The sequence below is a fragment of the Scomber scombrus genome, chromosome 23 (genome assembly GCF_963691925.1).
Source record: "Scomber scombrus chromosome 23, fScoSco1.1, whole genome shotgun sequence".
In the NCBI taxonomy this organism is placed as follows: domain Eukaryota; kingdom Metazoa; phylum Chordata; class Actinopteri; order Scombriformes; family Scombridae; genus Scomber; species Scomber scombrus.
Window position 1 is genome coordinate 20250269 of NC_084992.1, and position 14807 is coordinate 20265075.

At 37.1% G+C, this 14807-nt stretch overlaps 2 protein-coding genes across 3 annotated transcripts; both read left to right on the forward strand.

The window, feature by feature from the left end:
* The first annotated feature begins 3538 nt into the window (after window positions 1–3538).
* Window positions 3539–9340, forward strand: LOC134005992 (uncharacterized). Of its 2 annotated transcripts, XM_062445040.1 has the most exons (5): window positions 3539–3602; window positions 4184–4546; window positions 4754–4867; window positions 8389–8489; window positions 9095–9340. In XM_062445040.1, the coding sequence occupies exons 1-5, from the start codon at window positions 3545–3547 to the stop codon at window positions 9158–9160; spliced, it is 702 nt and encodes a 233-aa protein (XP_062301024.1). In that variant the 5' UTR covers window positions 3539–3544; the 3' UTR covers window positions 9161–9340. The 2 variants fall into 2 exon arrangements, with proteins under 2 accessions (XP_062301024.1, XP_062301023.1); XM_062445039.1 differs by lacking the exon at window positions 9095–9340 and having other exon boundaries at window positions 8389–8739.
* A 2462-nt stretch (window positions 9341–11802) lies between these two features.
* On the forward strand, window positions 11803–12826 carry LOC134005974 (protein S100-P-like). The gene is made up of 2 exons (XM_062445021.1): window positions 11803–11956; window positions 12689–12826. The coding sequence occupies exons 1-2, from the start codon at window positions 11819–11821 to the stop codon at window positions 12824–12826; spliced, it is 276 nt and encodes a 91-aa protein (XP_062301005.1). The 5' UTR covers window positions 11803–11818.
* The last annotated feature ends 1981 nt before the right edge of the window (window positions 12827–14807 follow it).

The following is a 14807-nucleotide window of genomic DNA, read 5'->3' on the forward strand; positions in this document are numbered from 1 at the left end:
AATGAAGCTTACATCCATAAAATAAATCATTAAAAATCCATCCAGCAGCACATGTAGAGATCATTAATCAACATGTTATATATTGTTTAATACTTACAAACACCACAGTGTAAAATGGTTCCTCTTTTGGACAGAGTCAGGCTAGCTGAGTCCTACTGTTTCCAGTCTTTATGCTAAGCTAAGCTAAGCTAAACAAAGCTAAGTCATCTGCATATTTACATACAGACATGTGAGTGGTTTATTTTAAAGGAGTGTGTATTGTATTTTTTTTTTTCAATCATTGCTGTTTTCTCTTTTCTCCTCCTATTTTGTTGTTTGCAATTTGTTGAAATCAGTATTGTTGAAACATGTTAAAAATAAATAATAAAATAAAGCCAATAAGCACATTATTAAAATGTCTAACTATTCTTTTAATAGTAATGTCCAGCTGATGGTGCAGCAAACACTGGCTTGTTATGTAAGAGAGCTTTTACATTTTCTGAAGACTGACAACAATTTGGAGACTGAATGAATTTGACCATCAACAGATCAGCTGACGCAGCACAGTTTGATACCTTTAAATGTAAATGCTGATGTTTGACACATCACAGACTCTGATCGAGCTTTCAACCACACTGGTCCCATGTGCCACACTGGAACTTTATCTATTAAATCAGCTTGTTCCTGATGTGCTCCTCACCTGTTGTTCCTTTGCTCTTCTCATATGACTCAGGGTAAGACAAACAGAAAGAAGAAAGATAACAATTTTAGTTCTCTAAATGTTATAAAGAAACACTGAACAAGACCAGTATGTTTAATTTTTTCTGAACTGTGAATGCAGCTTGTGGCTGAGAGTGACCAGAAAAACAGAAACATGTCAAGCTTGATGTGATGAAATGCAATAATAAGTGAGATGTGAGTGTCTTTAATTCATCAGGATGTAAACCTTGACTTTATGTCTATTTCGTGTATGTAAGAGTTGTCTAAAAAATACATTAAAATTAGAGCTTCCTCTGTACTGCCAGGTTTAACACTACAGTTATTATTGTATTATATATTATAGTTATATTTGCTGCAGTACCGTTACACAAGGAAATATTAAAAAGCAGCCTCTTTAAAAAAAAAAGTATATCACTAATGAAAACACTGATACATCAATCCCACGCACAAATAAACCACTTTCAAAGCTCTCGCTGCTCGATTAAGGACTAAACTAATCAGCCATAAAAAACAATATAGTCTCCAAGGACCATAGAGTCTAGTCTAGAGTCCCTAAACCCTGAAGACTAGTCCAGGTACCATTAAAGTACAATACCAGCTGACACAATAGGGGCCTTAAGTTTGCCCCTGCTTTATTCGCTGCACTCCTGTCCTCTACAGGCCCCTGTCTGTGTCCAAATCTGGTTTGAAGAACTTTATTTACTTGATGTGCTTCCATGTTGCATATTAAATTAATGTAATTATTCAGATTACTACATGAATGTGAGGACAGGTAATATACAAGATGATGGCAGATAAACTGTACAGATTGTACAGAAAGTGCAGGGATTGAGGGTTAAAAGGAGCCCATCAGCTCTTTTTTGACCCACCTGGTGTCCTGTAGCACATTCAACTGGCCCGGATTGTAGGGATATTTTAGGTGACAAATTAAAATAGCCTATATGTTTATTATGCTCATGAAAAATAATGTATTTTTCTAGGGGAAGCTTTGTTGCATTTAACAATGCTACTGTGTAAATCTGTGTGTGTGTGGTTGCAGTGTGATGTGCCTGTCAATAATAAATAAGAATACTTGGTCACACTGACCTAAAAAACAACAGCACTACAAGTTTAGATCTACATTCGTGCTTGTCAACACTTCCTTTTGCACACAGTTCTCACTCACATCACATCCTATGTCCTCTTTTCAAAAACACCTAGTAATAGATTACTGGCATTACTATGCCTGATGAATTCTTGGAAATCATCTGCAGATACCGCATGTTGTCATTTCTCTGAGGGTTAAGAATCAGACTAATGCATCGACTTGTAGAATTAAAGTGGTTTATTGCACGGAACCCAACAAACCGATCGTACATCTCATATTTATACACTTATCAGACATCATCAGCCAGAACACAAACATTTCCTGTTATAATGACATGCTTTTGTACACAATGGCCTATCATTCACACAATCATCTCTACCTTCTTGTTCCACAGAGACTGATGTACAGCCTGCCAAAAATGACCTTACAATACCATAATGTCCACACCTTCCATCTTCTCAACTGAAATTCAGTAAAGTTTTGCTGGTTTGCACAATTCTTCTGTGCGCAACAAGTATTTTCTTAAGATTAAACCAATGAGGGGTATGTGAGTTAAAGCACTTCTATAGAGAAGATTAAAGATTTAATTCTTTAATTACACCCCTCAAAAATAGAGGGGAGGTGAAGTCATTTTAAACCTTGCTCTTCCAAGGTGTGTTGTGATCATCTCTTAGATCTAAGAGGAGTTGGAGATCTATAGACATTATCCCCCCCCCCCCCCCCCCCATTGGTCGTGTGAAAAAACAACACAACAGAAAACAAAACGATACAACTCATTTATCTATAGGTGAACTGAACCAACTTCCAGCAGGATTGTCTCGTCGTACTGGGTAGATTAATAGTAATGGTACTGCATCATATTGTATAAGCATATCATTTATTTACCCGAAACAAAGTTAAAACAGTGTAAACATACAATGAATCAGTTTATATTAAATCACAACGTGAAAATGTAACTATAAGTGGAAAATACATGTAGGGTTAGGGTTAGGGTTAGGGTTTGGGATAGTGAAATACAGTGGAGAAGAACTTTGCAGTAGAATGACATGGAAATACAAGTACCTCAGAATTGTACTTAAGCACAGTACTTTAAGTATGCACTTAGAAATATTCCACCACTGGCTAAACACAGTAAATGAAGATGATACAGTCTATACCTACAGGTTACACTTCCTGCATGCTCCAATGCTGATATTCAACATACTATAAAAATATGTCAAGTACACCTTAGGGTTAAAATGGAGAATGTTGAACTAACAAAGTCTTTGCAAGTAAAGCCTTGCCATCATTGCAATTCCAATACATGTATCTATGTGGAGAAACACTGACATTTCCAATACTTCTCTCCTCTGTATCTATTATACCTATGTCAGTATTTAGAATACAATAAAAGGGTATCTTCGTCAAGCAAGCAGAGCAGAATGTCTTCAAACTGTGAGAGAACTAAGAGGATAAAAATCTATAAAGAAACAGACGTTGCCACCTAACTGAAAGAGGAAGCAAATTGAAGTAGTGGTTTTTCACACTTCTCTGCAGGAAAGATGAAGAAATTGTAGAATGAGATTATGCCCGGTATATTACTGTTTTTGTGTGTGTGTGTGTGTGTGTGTGTGTGTGTGTGTGTGTGTGTGTGTGTGTGTGTGTGTGTGTGTGTGTGTGTGTGTGTGTGGGTTTGTGGTGTACGTGTACACTGGGAGGGATTTACAGCCGATGTAGAGAGATGAGTGTCAGTAGTCATAAGTGAACCAGTGAGGAAAGATGAAGCTGCTACTGAGCAGTCTGCTTCTCGCCTCGCTCTGTGATCTCTCATCTTGGAGTAAGTACAAATACAACCATACTGCTTCTGTTGTGCAAGAATATGCGCTCAAAAACATCTCTTAAAGGTCAAAACGCTAACAGGTGTTTGAAATTATCATTTACTTTACTGACGATGTCATAATGTTGTAGCGCGTCTTACAGCCTACCAACAAAAGCAGCTTGATTCAAATATAACTTCACTGAGTAAATGCTAAAATTACTATTTGAACCAGCATTTTTCAATGGTTTGATTCTCCATTTGTACACTGAAAAATGTGTTTTGTACAGTAACTTTCAGAGCAGCATTATAATTCCAGTATGATTCTGAAAGAGAAACAAAAAAGAGTGAATATCCTGTTTTTAACATTTACGTGATGCTTGGTGTGAATATCCTGTTTTTATAATCAATTACGTGATGTTTCACCACGTTACTTAGATGTTGATGACTTAACACAAAATTCACACTGAATCACATATCCTCTGATGTTGTTGAAAACTGCCCAAAATGTGTTACTGTAGTGTAAAGTTAGCGTCTGTAGTGATGAAATATGTACAATATTGTGATAAATATTCAAATGATGTATAACTCTTTCTTCACAGGTGTTTCTTCAACAGGCACACTTGTTGTGACCCAGACTCCTCATGTCTCTGTCATGGAGGGAGACCCAGTAAACATTGACTGCTGCTGGACAGGAACGTTTGAAAGATTGAAAGTTAATTGGCTGAAAAATCAAACAGAAATTAAAAATGAAACCATCATCTCAACAAATACATCTAAAGGATCTCCGCAGAAGGAAAACCAAACCTGTTCAACCTTGACCTTTACAAATATCACAAGAAATGATTCAGACATATACTTCTGCAAGGTGTCTGTAGAGATACCATCTCTCATTGAGGCTAAAGGAAATGGTACTGTCATCACAGTTCTGGACAGAGGCAACAAAACGGACAACAAAGATGAAGGTAGGTGATTTTAAAACACTGAATGAAGTGTATTGAGAATGGGATCTGGTCTGTTCATAAAACAGCAATTTATATTACTAAGTCAAACCTTATTTGTTTGTTGTACAAATGTGAACTTTAAGATTCATACACAAATTGTATTTTATGTAACAAACATTGACTATCTTGTTCTCATCACTGACATATTTGTGTGTTTTATTTCCTCAGACTCCTCAGCAGCGGGAAAAAAACCTTCACCTACCATGATCATTGCGTTGGCTGTAGTGTGTCCAATCCTGTTCCTCACTCTCGTCTCTTTCTGCATTATTCGAAGGAAACGAGGTAAGAAGAAAAGTACAGTATTATTATTAGAATACCAGACATGTATTTATCTTTATGGGGATCTGATGACGCAGGTTTTTCTGCCTCATATTGTCTGAATCATCTGTCTTTTACCCAAATACAGTGGAAGTGAAAGTACTTTTGTCTTTAGCGCACTGAAAAATTACATTTTAAAGGCATCAACAGCAGAATCTCTCTCCAGAAACAGTATCTCTGTTACTGACGATTATCCACAGTTCATGCTGGTTTTCATGAGGCATATTTCTTTAGTAAAATAGTTTTTTATGAATATTCATAATTCATTTGTGGGTGTAACTCTGTAAATATTTCTTGAAAAAGATAGCGGTGTTGATTTCGATAGTAATTAATGCAATTGAATGTATTTTATGTAATGATTTTAATGTCATTTTTGTTGCTCTGATTGCACAAATTTCCATTTGCCTTCAATTTATTGGGGTTGCAGCAGTAAACTCAGATGGAACAGCTCAAAACATGTGCTAACCCTTACTAAAATATCTACATGAGTAGATAGAGTATCACCAGTAATGTTTATGAGAAAATGTATTATATCCTGTTGCGCTTTCATTACTTCAAGGAAACATAGCAGAGCATCGTAATCTAGCTCACTATAGATCAGACTGTCAAACACCAAGTCCTTGTCTGTTAGGGTTACTATTGTGCAATCCACATTGTTTAATGTCCCGTACAACTGAAGCTGATACAAACTGGCATGTATTTCTAAAAAAAAAAGCCTCTATTTAAAACAAGAACTTGTGTATTGCGGCTGCTAAAATGTTGTTGAAAGTTCTAAAGAAACTGACACAGGAAGCCTCAGAGTTAACCAAGAGTTTAGCGAGATTGGACGGTCACCAACTTCAACAGCTTAGTGTGAAACAGTAAAACCCAATGGCAAAATTAGTAATTAGTACAAGCAAAAAACAAGAAGTTGTAAAGGCTTAAAAGAAGAGAAAATGTTTCTGACAGTTACAAAATGAGATTATGAGCAACAGTCAACAGTAAACCTTTATAGAAAAGCCAGTCTAAAGGTCGTAAATTTGACTGAGGGATAAAAAAAAACAGTTGATAAATGCTGAATCTCACTGTGGTTTAAAGATAACCAACAAGCTCTCTAAATGAATTCTTAAACCCACATGAGCTGATTTTTTTTGGCAGCGCAACAAGTTGTTAACACAACACAGATTTATTTGTTTATATAATTGATATAGCAAATGTGTTAGCAAACATTTGCATATTTACACATCATCAGACACGGAGCAACATTAGCATTAATTGAGAATCATGTGTCTGGTGATCTAATGATTATATGTCCAATATTTACTGTCCTTCTAGCTTTGCTTAAGTCTCTACTTCTAAAGGAAATGTAGCTAGTTAGCCACTAAATATGCCATGTTCACCTTTTAGAAGCTAATTTTATCTGATTGATGCTTTTATGTTATTTAAAAAAAAGAAAGAATTATTACAGCTTAGCTTCATTTTACATAAATGCATTGTGTTCTATAAAGAAAAAAATATGGAGGCTTTATCTCATAATTATGACTTAAGTATCCCATCATTATGACTTATTATGCTGTAATTACATCTTAAGTATCCCATCATTATGACTTATTAGGCTGTAATTACATCTTAAGTATCCCATCATTATGACTTATTAGGCTGTAATTACATCTTAAGTATCCCATCATTATGACTTATTAGGCTTTAATTACATCTTAAGTATCTCATAATTATGACTTACTATGTCGTAATGCCGACACAAGTATCCCATTATTATGACCTACTATGCCATAATAACGACTCAACTATCCCATTATTATGACTTACTATGCCGTAATTACAAAATACGTATCTCATTAATGTGACTTACTAAGTCGTAATTACAAAATACGTATCGTATAATTATGACTTACTAAGTCGTAATTACAAAATACGTATCTCATTAATGTGACTTACTAAGTCGTAATTACAAAATACGTATCTCATTAATGTGACTTACTAAGTCGTAATTACAAAGTACGTATCGTATAATTATGACTTACTATGCCGTAATTGCAAAATACGTATCTTATAATTATGACTTACTATGCCGTAATTGCAAAATACGTATCTCATTAATGTGACTTACTAAGTCGTAATTACAAAATACGTATCGTATAATTTTGACTTACTATGCTGTAATTTCAAAATAGGTATCTTATAATTGTGATTTACTATGCCATAATTACAACTTACTGTCCCATAATAATGACTTACTATCTCATAATTACGAATTACGCATCTCATTATTATAACTAACTATGCCGTCATCATGAATTAAGTATCTCATAATTATGACTTACGATATCATAATTATGACTTACCACCCCCTTCATAATTCTGACATAAGTCAAGGTCAAGGGTCAACGTCAGCTGTATTATCCCTGAGGGGCAAATTGTGATACAGCCAGCAGCAAACACATACAAAATACAATAAACAATGAAAACTTCCACATATATTAGACTAAACTCAAATCCCACAGCCAGAGGGTGAGACAGCTCAGCAAGGATTGTCCCACCTTATGACACACTTTAACAATGCCAAGAAGTCTATTTTTGTTTTTAACATTAAGAAGGCCAAACCAGCTAATAAAAGTAAAAATTCAAACAGATTCAATGAAACGTGTAAAACATCGTGAAAAAATGCAATCAACATTAAAAAGGCGAAGCTTGCGTAAGAAATGTAGGCGCTGGTGGCTTTGGCAGGTGTTTATACTCATGTACATACTCCACTGTCTGCTCATTTATCACAACTGGTGAAAAAGCCGTGGGATTGTTTTTGAAATCCACTATCACTTCATTAGTATTGGACACATTAACGTCTAGATAAGATGATTTACACCAGTCAGTGAAGTCACTGAGGACAGGGCCAAGTTCAGGCTGGTCATTATGCAACGACACAATCACAGAGTCATCAGCGAACTTTAGAATATGACGACCTTCATACTGGCTTTGGCAGGAATTTGTATAAAGAACAAATAACAGAGGAGAAAGGACACAACCCTGAGGTGAGCCAGTGGAGGACAAAAGAACATCAGATAAAACACCATTTATTTTGACACGCTGAGAGCAAAGTGGTAAAAAATCCAAAAGCCAACAAATCAGTCCTGGATTAATGTGCAAACTAAGCAGTCGAAGTCGATAAAAAACAAGCGTACAGCTGCCTTTGCAGTTTCAAGATGAGTTCAAATCATATTCAGTAAAGTATAAAGTGCGTCGTCAACTCCCCTACCTTGCCTATAAGCAAATTGGAGAGGATCTAACTGATCTTGGACAACATTTTTCACAATTTTTTCAAATGATTTCATTACTACATTACTATACATTACTAAGTATCTTATAATTCTGACTTTCTATCCCATAATTATGACTTAGTGTCTCATGATTATGCAATGTCCTGCTGCATCATTTTGCCCAACAATTCTAATCATAATTTCTGTACATGTATGTGTGTTTCATGGATTCAGCGATAGCAGCCAGAGTGATCTACGAGGTTCCACATATTGACTCTGAAGTGGCAGATGTGGACAAACACAGCACCACCTCCTCCAGAGGCTCCACTCAGTGGGTAAGTCCCTTACCAAACATGAGAAAAAATATTAATGCGGCGGTAACCAACAGTCATGCTCTTGGTTCCCCTTTTGTTTTCTTTTTTTTACTGTGGTGAAAGGGAAGTTAAATATTATGAAAATTGATGGTAGTGTATTTGATAATAGGCTATCCAAATATACTTCATGAGTGACCGAAACCTTTTTTTATATGATATACTATTTAAAAACCACGTTTCATTACTAGACTTCGTGGTGTTGTTGTGTTGTTTTGTGTACATAACTCACACATGTTGGACCCGATTGCAAAACAATGCAATCGGGTCAAACATTGCAAGCTGAAGCCATGACACAGTAAGCCACACCAACTGCGGTACTTTGTCAAAAACAGTGAAAAAGTTTGTCACACAAACTGTTCTTTAAGCTGCAACTTCCACTGTTGAGGCATATCTATGAAATACAACTGACATCCTGTTTCTGACTAATGGTGCCTATTGCGTACACCCACTCAGGGTTATACTGTGCACATTGGCAAAGGTCGGTCAATTATACCGCCCTTTATGCAGAACGAACCATCAGAAAAATCTGTGCTAGCATTAAAAAAAAATCTCTCTGTCTCTCTCAGTGTCAGGTGCCAGTGTATGAATCCATCGATTACTTTGAGCAGACGGAGAGGAAACAAAGTGAATGAGGATCTGCAGGGAATCAGATCCCCCAGTATTTTCTATTTTTACTTTTCTGCACGTATGAAATGTATGTTCCCTTAATTTTCTCTTCCTGCATTTATCTAAAAGATTATATATATTTGTAAATATTTAATTTCTCATCTATCTTTGTGATTGGTTTATTATAAAGTTCATTCCAATGACAACGGAGTGTTTGTGCATTTATTTACAAAGTTATTTGTGTCAGACTATAAAGCTGCTTGTGATTTGTTTTGCTAGAGAGAAGTGCGCACTGTGAGCAGGTAAAGATAACCGGTTTCACAATGACTTAAGGTCATGTTACAGATGCTGAATGGAAACTGTGGGTTTAAGGGTTCGGTGAATAATAGGTCAATGACAGGAAGTGGAAACAGCATCCGACGGCCAGAGAATATTTTTCAGAATACAAAGCACTCATAGAGTATCTTAAATGATTCAATCTCTTCCTGTAAATTATTATTATTATGAAACATTATTCATCTCTCTACATGTGCTCTATATTTCAGGTTATGTGTATTTTCTAAAATTTCCCGAGAGCCCATCTGTGAAACATGGCAGTATTGCTGAGAGCTGAAAAAAGTTCAACTTAACAGTTAGCTGTGTGCTCTTCAAACAAACCTGTAGTTAAGGTTAGGATAAAAGTATTGGTCTAATACATTAGCATGCAGTTAGTTTAATAATTGTAATTAACTTGCGTCCTAATACCCGAAAAAAGTTCAGCTGTAGCTTCTAAGGCTAGTAGAGTTAGCGCCTCTCAGCCTTGTAGAAGGTGCTAAGTAATTACAAAAATAGCCCCATTTTTGACTTTGACCATGTTTAACATATATATCTGACATGATAACAATATAAAAATGACAGAAATGGGCAAAAATAGATCCCCTTTAAAAGACAATAGAAACATTTTTTACTTGTTATCTAGTAGGAAGGTGTATGGTATTTCTGCCATCCTAAAAATGTCTACTGTCAGTCTAAAAATGATCAAATGTTTTGCTTTTCTTGTCGTGTGTAAGATAATAGGGTAGACTGGCCTGTGCAATATGTGAAAGTGTTTAAAAGCAGTTTTTGACACTAATATGTTATTCTGGGTAGGCAGTAGGCACCTGTGAAATCCTTAAAATACCTTTGAAGACACAACCTGCTGCTGGAGAACAGGTAAAACAAAATTACATTTTAAATTTTTCCCCAAAGATTTCCATAGGGATTGATACGTGTGAGTAATGTAAGGACCATATCATTCTTCTGCCAATGAGTGTGTCCTTTGTTTGCTATCAGTAATGCTAACCGTCTAACCGTGTAAGGCAGTGTGTGAAATTGTTAGCTTGTACAGTGGAAAGAACTATAGCCTAACAGATGATTTTGTTGTCATGTCTCCGCAGCATAACCCAGGCAGGGTTTAACTTGAAAATAAGGTAGAAATGAACTGATAAGATAATAAATACCAGCCTAACAGGCGCCTATTGATTGCCATGAGGTTAACACATAAATACTTAACCCAATGAGTCGGCTAGTTTCAGAAAGACACTCCTTTTCTCATGGGAACAAACATGTCTTGAATACCACAGTACAGTATACTTACCTTTTGTATACTGCAAGCCCACCGATATACCCTGCTAGAGGTGTTAACCGCACAATGTAACAGTTACATGTTTCATACTATTACACTTTATCACTTCTCATCTATATTGGAACCAAAGGACTCTGTATAATGAACTATTTTTACATAAAATAATGTTGCTCTTCAGAGTTCAATAATAGAAGTCAGTCAAGACTTTAATACTCATACTTTCTTGAGAATACAGCAAAGAGAGTTTAAATCTGATAGTGGTTTCAACAAGTGTACCAAAAGTGCACTGCGTAGGAGTTTGACTTAAAGTTGACTTCAACATTCTAAAATATGACTCAGGCACTCAAACTCATTGTTTTAGGCTGTTTAAATGCATCCTGGAGTAATATACTGTAGCTGCAAAATGTAGGAACTTTCACAATGTTTCACGTTGTTTTTGATGTAAGCTATTGCAGCCCTTTTTACTTTGATAGTGCGCTGATTCCAAGAAACAAGACTAGACCAAGATAGGCCTGCCAGCGATGAAAAGAACATGTAAGCAAACATGCAGACTCACGGACTTTTTGTGGTTTAAGTAAGCCCCTACACAGCAGCATAGATGACCACCAACCACAGTTGATGCAGCAGCACTTTGCTTAAATGTGTTTCAGTATCATCCAGTGATGATACCCAGCACAGGGTTTATACCTCGCACAAATAAAACAATTATGGTTTGCTTTATCTCAAATGAATCCAATCTCAGACTCACTTGCCTTTGTGCTTTGGGTAATAAAAAGACCTCTCCTTAAATCAATAAATAAATGACTAGCTGTATATGGTTTATGAGGTAATATGTACACTGGGCGTAGCTGGACTGAGGTTGTGTTGACAGAGTTGGAGCCAACACCTATATCAAACACTTAGACCAGTTTGACCTAACCCCTAGTCTTGTTTTATCACTGGTCCCAAACCCATTTTACAAAAAGGTATAAAAGGAGTCGCCTCTCTCCTCTTTCACTCCCAACACATCATCTTCTCTGTCGACTGGTGCTCGTCTTCCATTTTCCTCTTTACCATATCAACCACCTCTCAAGCAGCAACAATGACCCAGTTAGAGACAGCCATGGCCATCTTGATGAAGACCTTTGATACGTATGCTGCTGCCGATGGCAATAAGGGCTCCCTAAGCAAGGGTGAGGCCAAGACTATGCTGGAGAAGGAGCTGCCTGGATTGCTCAAGGTACTGTACACCTCTTGGGAAGGGTAGAACTGTGCTGACCAGGGTGTAAAGTATACTGAAACCTGGCTCATTATACTCATACTTCAAATATTCATACACTGAATCTACTATATGCTGCATGAAATGATCTACAGTGTTCAGTGACTAAACAGGCTATGATGATAAAAAAATGTAGAGCTAAAGAAAATGTGTTTTTCAGCTTTTAGCTTATTCTATGCATCATAACGCTTGTTCACCTGATTTAACTGATGCTAAAATAGACATTTTTATATCGTGTTTAACTAGCTTTATTTTCAGAAATACTTTTAGTTACATTGTACTTTTCCTTTAAAATTTACACAATAGATTTTAGAACAATCCCAGACTCCACCTCTGTTCAGCTCATCATTCAAATCTGCAACCAAACAACGTTAAAAACGATGAACATTTAACAGTTGTGCATATTTGGATGTTTCGTCTAGGTGGATTTTGCATTTCTGATACTCTGACCTGTTTGAAGAGTCCCTCTAATCATTATGTCCATCCTTAACATTGACGAGTTTCAACACAATGCCCCTTCTTTTATGAAATAACTATCTTGCACTTTACTTAGACTCTTTATACTAAAAGTTCAGTAAACATGGCTGTAAAAATGATCTGGACAAGGCACTTGTTTAAGAAAAGAACCTTTTATTTGATGAAGCTTTGTAACAATCTCCAACAGTATTGATGGTGTTTTGTTGGTCTGTGCAGGCAGCCAAGAACCAAGCTGAGGTGGACAAGCTGCTGGGCGGTCTGGATTTTAACGGAGACTCTGAGGTCGACTTCAGCGAGTTTGTGGTACTGGTAGCTGCTCTCACCTGCGCCTGCCATGGCCGCTGCAAGAAGTGAGCAGTATGACCACACCCTTGGCTGTGGAATGGACTGCTCTAACAATGAAACCCTTGTATTGACTGTTTTCTGTAACGACTGAATAAAATGACTTATTTACTGATACATGGGTTTCAAGTATTGTGTTACTAACATGGAATCAGAGTAAAATGCAAATAAATGACTGCTTAAGTTACTACTGCCATTGGGAAACCAAAATCAAAGTTGGTTTTAGTTCCTTAATATGTAGTTCCTGAAAGCTTTTGGTGAATTTCTTACAAATTTTTCTCGAGTGACAAAATGAGACACATAAACATGACACAAAAAGACACAAAAAATGAAATTCATCAGGAGCACGACAAGACTGAGAGAAAGGAAAGGCATGAAAAGAAGAACACCAGCAGCTGAAACGCATGAGAAGTCTTTTTTTCCTACATGCTACTGTGAGAACATGCAGAATAGTGTGTATCGCTCTGTTGGAAAACATATAAAAGGTCACATTTACAGGAAACGGCTTTCAATTGGTGGTCAGAGAGTGTTACTCCTCTTAAAACACCGAACTTCCTGCCTAAGTAGGGCAAACAGTGCACGTATGCGAAACAAAAAGAACACAGAGTACTATGTCTTCTCAGATGTCTCTGTTGTCAAATGAAAGTCTTACAACTAAAAGATTGCATGTTTTAACATCACCAGAAGGATTTGACGAAATGCCTCTTTTTGTTGAGGAAATACTTCCACAGTTGCTCTGATGAAAACATATCAAGCTTAAAACAAAATGACTTTGGACAATGAGGTACTAGGGTTTCAACTAACAGCCAAGTGGAAAATCATTGAGCTTGAGAAACAATAAGCGAGTGGTCAGAATGGTGGTTTTCTGTCTCATACAACAATGTTAGCCACATATGAAATATGTCAGTGCGTCACAAACGGCGTCTTGAAAACATGTCAGTGGTCACACGCTGGGCTATTTCAGCATCAACAAAAGGATGTTAGTTCCCAGAACGAAATCAAGTTGAGTGAGACATTTTGAATTACACAACAGCTCTATATTATAAACTGATAGTCCAGAACGAGCCTGAGTGGTGCTGACATTTGACCTGCATTGTGTTTACACCTGATTAGTTTGAGATGGCTGGCATCAGAAAAACAACAGTGGGGATTTGGAGACTCAAAGACACTGGGAGGGGGAAACTTTAGTACCAACTACTTTGCTAATCCTCTGACCAGAGACATCAAGCTGCCTCTTAATCCACCTCTGTGTTACTTTCAGACCAACACTCTCCGTGCCCACCAGGGAGCACTGGCCGAGTGACACACTTTCTCCAGCTGGGACAGTTGTGTAATCACAGCATGGCTATGCTGCCCTCTAGTGGCAATTAGTCTCACCATTTAACAAACCGGATTTAAACAGTTTTTCCAATAAGTGCAGAGGTTCATCATTATAGTATCATCAGTCACTGTCACCACCCTGAACAACATGTCTGCATTCTTGACCCCCCTCTCCTGTGTGACTGCAGTTGATTTGTCTCTGCAGGCTGAGTCGGAGGCCTTACAGCAGTGTTTGTGAATTGTGGCTGGCCTGTAATCGGCTTGCAAGGTCATTAAGCCCAGACTCTCCTCTCTCAACTTCCTCTCTCACTCTCTCTCTCTCTCTGCACGGGGCATTATAAAGGCTTATAGGGATTAGGTGTCCAGAACGGAGGAGGATGTGGCTCTGGAGTCAGGAGATACAGGTGGAGGGGGAAAGTGTGGTGGGGTGAGGAGGTTACTGTGGCGGTGTATGTTTATGCTGCTCATTTGAGTATAAAGCACACAGAAACACAAACACATTGCACTTTCACAGCTTACAATATATTTTATATGATGAATTGGCACCACTTTCTGTTCTGTTCTGGACCTTGTATTTGGAATACTAACCACAGATATGTGTCTCCAATTTTAAGAATGAATCACCATACTCAAGCATTCATGAAACGTATGAGTCATAACTGCTTTTTAATTT